General features: G+C 26.8%; 2 protein-coding genes across 2 annotated transcripts; one reads left to right on the forward strand and one right to left on the reverse strand.

Moving 5' to 3' along the window:
- The first annotated feature begins 186 nt into the window (after positions 1-186).
- LOC141530622 (egl nine homolog 1-like) lies at positions 187-6,627 on the forward strand. The gene is given in 6 exon segments (XM_074247830.1): positions 187-607; positions 680-904; positions 1,235-1,377; positions 1,380-1,931; positions 4,883-5,002; positions 5,837-6,627. Coding segments are annotated over 6 exon segments (1,476 nt in total). The 5' UTR covers positions 187-408; the 3' UTR covers positions 6,074-6,627.
- A 710-nt stretch (positions 6,628-7,337) lies between these two features.
- Dnapol-epsilon58 (DNA polymerase epsilon subunit 2) lies at positions 7,338-10,008 on the reverse strand. The gene is made up of 4 exons (XM_074247832.1): positions 9,754-10,008; positions 8,593-9,144; positions 7,799-8,480; positions 7,338-7,657 (listed from the first exon to the last, which is right to left on the reverse strand). The coding sequence occupies exons 1-4, from the start codon at positions 9,819-9,821 to the stop codon at positions 7,385-7,387; spliced, it is 1,575 nt and encodes a 524-aa protein (XP_074103933.1). The 5' UTR covers positions 9,822-10,008; the 3' UTR covers positions 7,338-7,384.
- Between the last annotated feature and the right edge of the window lie 166 nt (positions 10,009-10,174).

Below are 10,174 nucleotides of genomic sequence, written 5' to 3' on the forward strand. Positions count from 1 at the left end.
CAGCTGACGGCTAACTTCAGTATTATAAAAAAAAATGAATCATCAGTTGTAAAGATAGTAATCTAAAAGGTATGTTATACGCATGTTTGTAAGTATATACAATAATAACATGAGTAAATATGACTATAGATAGATAGCATTTACTATTCGTAATTTTTGTTCATTCTTACTGCGATGGTCTACATACACTTGTTTAATTTCAGCGTCAGGTCGTGTACATACAGCCAAACACACAGTTGATAAACCAACAACTCGCCGTCTAGGTTCCATGCTATATACATTGAGTTACGAGTTGCAACGAATTGAGTCGTGTGAATATCGCGGAAGCGGGTGGCGTATGTGACTATGGTGCTTGTAAAAATGTCGTCGTTGCTGATAATTGTATAGACGTAAATAAAACTGAGTAATATGTCTCATCGAGTCAGTAGTCGGGTAGGAATATCCTCAGAAAACGGTGTTAATCGTTCATCATCACTAAAGTGTCAACAGCCGTCTTGTGCTGTTTGTAACAAAAAAGGTTTTTTACAAAGGTGTTCTAGGTGTAAAAATATTTTTTATTGTTCAAAAGAACACCAAAAAATTGATTGGAAGAAACATAAAGTTAATTGTATTAACGATTCATTATCTTCGTCCACATCTCCTTCATCACGTTTATCACCAACAGCATTGATATTTCCAGATGATGCTGATGTTCATTCTGCTGGTGGTGTTTGTTTAAATGATAGAAATAGCAGAATTAAAGTGGGACCTTCATTGAGCCACGAATCGTCCGATTGTTTGACAGATAGTAAAACATTGGTTAACCTAACTATTAATCACAGCAACAGTGAGATTTTTTCACGATTTATACCGCAGCAGACGTCACCAGTTAATGTCGATGAAAAAAGTAATCAATGTACTCGGGGTATGTATTTTAAGTAAATATTCATGCAATTATCGGCTGTTCAATTTCAAAACATAGTAACTGCCAAATTGATGAAAAATTTGATTTATGAATAGAAAATACTTGAATATAAATATTCTTAAGAAAAAATACTTGAAATTAAGGTCTAAGGAATATTTAAAAAAATAAGGCATAAAAATTTTGCAGTTACTGCGTTTTAAAATTGGGCAGCCGTGATAATAATTATTTATTTTTATTTTTTTTTTTTTTACTGAGAATATTTTACTTATAAATTCAAGACATCTACAGTATTTTCATTCTAATGATTGTAATTGATTTTATTGTTCACAGAATTAAACAATACGAAAGGTATTAATATAATAAACCAAATTAGTAAAAATATTGCACCTGCGAAAAGAAAATTAAAATCTAATGGAAGCTCACCAGAAGATAAAGGAGACACGGATAGTAAAAGTTTACCGGAAAATTTAGAGGAGAGATATTATTAAGTGCGACCGCTAAATTGATGAATCGTATTCCACCCCAAAAAATTTCAAATTCTAGTGAAAAAGCGGAAGGTGTCATTTCTGATACTTCGTTGCAACACGACGCGATGAAGAATTTTCCAGAAGTTGTCCTCAGAGGAGACCTCGACGTTATTTCTCCTTTTGGGTGTAGGGGTAGAAATAATGGTGACAATAAAACTCTTGAAGACATTTGTTCAAATGTTATTTACGATATGAATACGTACGGAGTTTGTGTTGTTGACGGTTTTCTTGGTCCTGACAGGGGTCTCGCGGTGTTTAAAGAAGTTTTAAGTATGTACGATTCTGGGATGTTTCAAGCCGGTCAATTAGTGTCTAATAAAGCTAGTCTTAGAAATTCTCAATCAATTAGAGGTGATAAAATATTGTGGATTGATGGAAAAGAAAGTGAGTGTAAAAATATTGGTATGCTTATTTCTCAAGTTGATGCTATTATTGTGAAAGCTAATAAGATGCAAAAAAATGGTACTTTGGGAAATTACACTATCAACGGAAGAACTAAGGTGACTATTTTTTAATTTTTTATTTACTCTATTTTTTGTTATAAATCATCATATTCATATTTTAGTTTAAAATACAATTTCTTTTTATTTTACAGGTATTTTAAATGAAAAATTTTTTAAATCATTAAATACAATCATTTGTAAATATAGCATGACTAATATCTATTTTAAGAATTTTAATTTATTTCATTGACCAAGTTTTGGAATACCATCGGAATTGCGATATAAATAAATACTCAGTAAAATAATATTTTATCATAGAAATGCTTAATGAGCTTAATAAAAATCTTCAATATTTTATGGTTGATGATTGTTGAAGGTTAAATTTTAATATATAATATTTTTCTTCCCAATTGCTCAGAAAGTAAACAATTACTAAATTGCAATAAGACAAAGCAAAGTCAGACTGCGGTCATTATATCTGAACGAACAAGGAAGACCTAGAGTTATGAATAACTTTTCTTGGATTCATTTACCACAAAATTTTTTTCGTCTTTAAATCCGGAAGTCTATCGTCAACTAATTATTTTGAGTGATTAAAATTTAATACTCTAAGTTCGATAAGCTGGCTCACGATGATAAACATGTATTTTTGAGAGATTGAACATTGCAAATATGTGGTTCACTTTAAAAGATAATTATATATAACTGTAGAATCGGTCACGTACGCCACAACCCCCTTCTCTCGGTTTTTCTTTTCGTTATTAGAAGCCACCCGCGTGCACCTTAGCGTGATATGTAAAACCTATATTGAAGATTAAAAGATTTTAACCAACTAATAATAAGCACTCGAACACTCAATTTATCATTACATTTTATCGAGTTTAAATCTTTTTTTCGTCTTTCTCTTTTTTCTTCAACGTCACGTAACCTTCTGCAAGGTGAAATTGTAATGAGACTAAAGAGATGCCGGATAGGAGTCGATGAAGAATTTTAAAATGTTTTACAAACTCCACGGTTATTTTTTTCTTTGTCATTCTTTATAATTACAAGCACGCGTTATTGAAAAAAAAAAATAAATAATAATTATTTATCTTTTTTTACTTTTAAAATATCATCTACGGAAAATTTTTTCACTTGTACACGTCATTGCTATAATTAAATTGACCTCGAGAAAATTTGCGAAAATTTATATTCGTATCGAATTTGTAAGAGTTTTATTTTTATTAAAATTTATAGCTACGTTCATACTTTGTCAGTATTTTATAAAATTACATTATTACTTTAATAAGTTGGTACATAAACAATGTTTTAATAATTTGTTACTTCATCGGTTATTTCCATCATTTATTTAATAGCAATTAAATTAATACGTTTAAGTACCTGAAAAACTTATTAAATTTTTAAAGATAAATGTAATTAACTTCAATAATAATAAAATATCATTTGTTGTAAATGACCTCCAAATGTCCTTTGGTCATTATTGTTCGTTTCACAATAAAGTTATAGTAAATAAATATCACTAATGGTACGATCGATATCACAGTATATTTTTTTTTTAATTTTAATTTAGATAATAGTTGAGATAGTTACAAGTACTTTATTCTCTGCTGTCTCGTTACTCATTAAATTTTCTTTACAATAATCAAGACTTTTTCACTTGAATTAAAAAAATATCAAGATCAGAATTTTTTACTTTTAATTCATTAAAATTACTGATGATATAAAATTTTTTAGTCCAACAGTTGAATGATAGCAAAGTAATCGATGGCATCGCCCCCTCTCAGCCAGGGCGTTTTTAATAACTAAAAATTATAATTTTGTGAAATACTTAATTTATCATAAGTTAATGTAAGAATTTAAATACTAGAATATACACCAGCTAACTGACTCGACGGTGGCTAATTTATCATGTATACTAACATGTGTTTACATTGATAGTGTTATCCTCTAGACTTTTAGTTTTTTTGTTTGCACTCAAAATAAATAATACACTTTATGCTATTTATAAATGTATATAGCTTCATTGAAATATTTTTATTTATTTATTTTGAGTATAATATTTCACATACATTAAATTTAATTATGCTTTACAAAATTCAAATTAAAAAAAAATATTTATTTTAAATGGAGTATGTAATTTTTCTACCAAGCCGTACTCACTCAAGGTCTGAGTAAAAATTGGGCGAAGGTTATTGAAGTGGTGGTAAAACCTTGAATTTAAATATTCAAACGAACCTTTATGTACTTGGCATAAAATACTCGATTGAATTTAACTATTTTGAAAGGAAGAATTTAAAAAAGGTTAATCTATTGCAATGACGCGTTTATAATAGTATTGATCCACGAAAAATTGTAGTTCACACCTATATACATCCTTAAATATTGACTTTGTAGTAATTTTATAAGGTAAAATTATGTTATAAGTTACTAGTTACTAACTGTTCGTGTTTTTTAATGGTCTTTTACCCAGCTGGGGTGATGACTCGGTTCTGTATTGAATGCACGTATGTAACAAGGGAAAGGCGTATCAAAAATGGTCTACGTGACCAAAGAAACGTTTTAAGAAACATCTACTTTCAGCGCAACGCTTCCATATTCTGTTTTTCTTTTACCTCAATAAATATAGCACTAATGTTAAATTAATGATAAAAAAATAAAAACAGAATTTTTTTTCTATAATCTATTGTGAAACATTTAATGGGCTGCATCACATAGCATTGGAAAAAAAAAATAAAAAAATAATCTTTTGTTCTTTTGATATCTGAGTAATAAAACTACGTATATTACTATTGTAATTATTACTATTCATAGAAATATTTTCCGTTCTATGAAGTGTCTTCCTGTAAACATTAGTGTTGATAAAAATCAAATGACGATTCTGTGAATTGTTTAATACTTTCCACATTTTATTCAACTATTTAATTGGAACAAATACGATTATTTAATTTATTTATACTAATGTTGAATATTTTATCTGTCTACTTATTGATTATGTATTTATTTTTCAGGCCATGTTAGCTTGTTATCCAGGAGACGGTTCTCATTATGTTAAACATGTAGACAATCCAAATCGTGACGGCAGATGCATAACTGCTATTTATTACCTCAATATTAATTGGAATACTATTGTAAGTCTATTTTTTTTTATTTTCTTCTAAACTATTTTTAGTTACTAATTTTTGGATCGTAAATTAATGATAAAAAAAAATTAAATTATTTTTTTAAATAAAAATTTTTACTTTGAAAAATAAATAAAAAGTAAAAAAAAAAAAAATACGGAAACAAAAATGAATATTTGCATTAGTAATTATAAATATATTTACTCGGAGACATTTTGGTCAAGGACGCATTAATTTATTTACCGATAAAATAATCTAATTGAAAAGTTAAACGAAATTAAAAAAAATAATTTACCTAAGGATTAAGATAATTATTAAAAACATTACGTAGATGTTTTTTTGTAGTTATTTTAATTAGTAATTCACTCGATATCTTTTTATCTTACCGGAAATTCCAATAGTCTAGTAAACATAATAGTAGTAGTTATAGATAATAGTAGTTATCATTGTAAATATTATTCAGCAATAATCATTACATTAAGTAGACAGTAAACTAATTTAATGCGTTGTAAAGTAATGATTGCAAGGTGATTAATAATAAAAATGATAATGATAATTAGTTTAGCAGCACTTGTATCAATAAATAAATTACTTGTATCATCACGTTTAAGATACAATGAAAAGAACTCAGAAATAGTGTCATTAAAATTGTAGAATAGCATCCAACAACGGTTTAGATGTCTCTCTACGTGCAGACTATCGTTACTATTTATATTTTTATTCAATGTATTGTAGTGTCGGTTGAGTATCGATGCGTCGGCTTTTATTAATACCACCAAGTAATTTTGTATTAAATGTTGCCGTGCATTGCAATTTTATTTATTTTTATTTTTAATATTTTAGGAAAATGGAGGATTGCTGAGAATATTTCCGGAAGGTTGGAAGGATCAAGTAGCAAATATTGAGCCACTTTTTGATAGAATTATATTCTTCTGGTCAGATAGAAGAAATCCTCATGAAGTTCAACCTGCGTATAAAACTAGATACGCAATTACGCTTTGGTACTTTGATGCCGCGGAACGATCTAAAGCTTGTCAGAAATATGAGAAAGAAAAAGATAAACGAAATCCTTTAAGTTAATTTTACTTTATTTGAAATATGTGATGCCGCTTGTAATTAATTAATTTTTTTATAACTGAGTTAATGTGATTTTTGAAACTAGAAACCCACTCTTCCACTCATAAATACAATTATTAAAAAATATTGTAAATAATTATTAAAAAAAAAAAAAAAAACTCGATTGAATACAAAACAAGTATTATCAAATAAAAATAAATGTATATTATATACTGACGTATAATAATGTGCAGGAATTGAATGATATTTAGTCTCACGTTAAAATTTAATTCAATGTTTATGTTGAATCAAAAAAGTGCAATGAACTCTTATGCTAATTTTTTTTCTCTATTTTAGTATTCAACAATACATCCATTGAATTTTATCTATTTATAAGTTTATTTTTTCTTTTTTCTCTTTGTTGTCTCTACTTTTTAATTTGTTTTCTTGATCAACGCAATACTTAGCATTTCATCACTGTCTTAACTGATCCTACTGATAATAATAATTATTAGATAGAATAAATAAATTTGTATTAACTTCATTAGACCAGTCTTATAAATAATATTTTAAATATTTGCCATTAGTTTTATTAATGGCTTTATAATTTAAATTATTTAAATTCTCTAGTTAGTTAATTAATTAATTAAATTTAGATATTTTACAGTTTCAATATTAATATGTAAATTGAGATTTATATAAGAATATTAAACTATAAATAAGATAGTTTGTAAAAAAAAAATTTTTAAATAGAGAAATGAATTACGGTATTTTTCTTCAAAGCTCATGTATTTTTCCAACAATATCAATTGAATGGTTAATTCATTTTTAACAGTAAGTTATCTACGAAATTTAGATTTAAATAAGTTAAATTGAGTAATTGTTATCAGGATTGTTTTTTTTTTATGTATTATCTACATATTTACCTGAGGATATTAATTTTTTTTATCATTTATATAAAGCGATACAATCCTATTATGATACAATCCTATATATAATGACTTATTGCAATTATAAATAATTTTAATATTACTATTATCTTGTATTTAATTGTATCAGCGATTTAAAATAACTCAGTATCTGATAATTATTGAACTTATTTTTTAATTTTTCCGTAATTTAATAAAAAAACAAATACTATTAATTTAAGTTCGCTATTGTTATTAATTAATTAATAAAAAAAAAAAAAAAAAAACGAACAATGTCTCCCAAAGTATTGTAAATCTATAAACAGTAGATTTTATTACAGAAAAAAATAAAGAAATTTCAAAGAGGTTATAAAACTAAATTTATTCATAATTAAAAATATATTTATTAAGATTAATCAATGTAAATTTATACATCGTCGTCTGCTGGTACTTCACATTCTTCAACTTCATCATTACCAGGTTTATAAACCTTGAATGAAAAATTATTACGTAAAAATGTACCAGGATTAATTACTTTACAATTCATATAACTGGTAGAGTATGCTTGAAATTGATCGGCTGCAACAATAAGATCTGGCGACGGATATAATTGTAATGTATGATCATACTTCCAGTATACTGGTACCACTGGTAAACTCATTGGGGTCAAGTGTGACTGACAAATAATTGATCTTGCGTACTGAAATAAAAGTAATTTAATTGTATGTATGCAGGCCTACATTTAATTTAAATTAAATTAAATTGAATTCTGTCAATAAAATTTAAAGGATTGTTTAATGTAATTAATTTATGATTCAAACCTGGGAGATCAATTACTTACGTGATCCCAAACATGGCCAGTCTCTGGATAACGGAATGTATGTCGACAAAATTTAGTAAGAATATCTTCGCGCAGTACCACTATTTCTTTAGTACAATATTGTATCCTACATGGATTAGTGGCTAAAATAGTATTAGGTACTGCTTTGATAAAATCAGCGAGAAGTGTTTTAGGCAATGGGCCTCTTGGTAAAATTTTAGGAGCACCCAAGTCTAGTGGTCCCGGTACAAAAACAAATTTCGAGTATTTATGAATATCTGGATATTGTTTTATCATTTGAGACAAATTTCTAAATCCTTCTTTTAATTTTTGTGCGCTCGAATAACTCGGTGGTGATGACAAAAAATGCCCGCAGAGTACAAATGCCACAGGTGGATCCTCTGAGTAACCTTCCATTATCACATGCAATTTATCAACAACTTCGGTGCTATCTAGCCATACATCTGATAAAAATACAATCATATTCATACTGTGCGATTGTTCGTATATTTTTAATTTTTCGGACAATTTTAAAGAAGTTTTGTGAGGACCACCAAACGTATTGTCAGCTCCAAATGACACTCGTGACTCTGTTGTTAGTTCTGCTGGTGGTAAACCCATTTCTCGTACAATTAAAAAACCATCTTCATAAATTCCTCTTGCTAGTACTACACATCCTTCTGCGATTAAACCTGATGCGAAAGTTTATTTTTAAATTAAGGAAAATTATTTCATTTAATTATTCGGGCATACTAATTTTAAATTAGTATTAAAATTTTTTAAATAAAGAAAAAAAAAAGTATTTATAAAAGGATATTGTTTTCTTGAGAGTAAGTTTAACGGATCCATCGCTATCTTCCAAATAAAACTGCCCTTCAGTAAGCTGGGATAATACTCCCATAACATAAACTTCTCCAGGTTTACTGCAGTTACTCAATAAATATTCAATGGGAGTCAGTTCATATTTTTCAACATCGACTTCACCCAATTTCCTTGGAGCAAACGGTTCCTGCTTAAGCGTTACTTGCTTCAGTAACTCGAGACGATCGCGAAAAATACTGGACTTACTATTAGCATCACCAAATAACTCGGATGATGCTTTTTCTAATACAAATTTCTTTTTTTCAATATCATAAACAACTTTAGGAATTTCTGTAGCATTTATCACATTGAAAATTGTTTCTGAATCCTGTAGAGAATCTTGAGGCCTCAAGCACTCTTTTATTGCATCTACAACATGGTTCAATGTAATATGTGGTGATTCCAAATTTAAATTTGACAATTGATCTGTTATTCTTATCAGCCATTCTTCTCGTTCATCAGCTTCAATAGATTTTAATTGTCTAGCTACATAAGTACTTACTTCCCTAAAAAAACATTATTTTATTATTATTATTATTATTATTATTATTATTATTATTATTATTATTATTATTATTTATTAAATTTATATTAAATTAAATTTGGTGTTAAAAAAATTTTTTTAATGGTAAAGTGATTGCTAACTTAAACGTCATTAATTATTTATCATTTACATATGAAAATAAATTTAGCTGTCATTTCACAATTTTTTTATTTTCTTTAACAAATAAATCATAGCAAAAAAAAATTATTAAAAAAATGGACTTGTAGAAAGTTTAATAAATTAAAAATGCAATTTTTTAAAAATAATTATTTAGAATAAAATTCTTTGTTAAAGAAAATAAAAAAATTATCAAGTGACAGCTGACTTTAATGTCATAATAAATTTAGCAGATATTAAATAATTTTTAGAATTTTTTTTAACAAATAAATTATGGTAAAAATAATTGACATGTAGAAATTAAAAAAAAAAAAAATAAAAAATGCAATTTTTTTAAAATCATTTTTTGGAACAAATTTGTTTGTTAAAAAAATTAAAAAATTCTCTAATGACTGCTAACTTTAATGCCATCATTTACATTGTGTTTTAAATCATATTGAAATTATTTACATACCTTGTGATAACAAAACCATACATTGAAAATGTACTTTGTATATTTTTAATTAATTTAGCATCAGACATTGTTTATAAAATTAATTTTATAACCTATTAAAATGAAAAATTTTAATAAAGTAAAAAATAATTAGAATTATTTATTTAATATTTAAGGAATAAAAATTTGTGCTTTAATTTAATGTTAAATTTAACAGAAAAAAATTAATTAACTAATAAAAAGAAAAAATAAATTAAAATAATAAACTGTGCAGTGTACAAGTAAATGTCAACAATGAAAACAATGATTGGATTAAATCCCGCCAATTTACTTTATCGGTTAAGTAAAGTTAATTTTTTTGGTAATTCTACCGGCGACACTGGACAATTCTATTGAGTAATTGACAAAGAAGAGACATCATAAAGGGTCATTCGTCTTGAGC

The sequence above is a fragment of the Cotesia typhae genome, unplaced genomic scaffold (assembly GCF_013202065.1).
Source record: "Cotesia typhae breed Kobodo isofemale line unplaced genomic scaffold, CoteBio_Ctyphae contig_5, whole genome shotgun sequence".
NCBI lineage: Eukaryota > Metazoa > Arthropoda > Insecta > Hymenoptera > Braconidae > Cotesia > Cotesia typhae.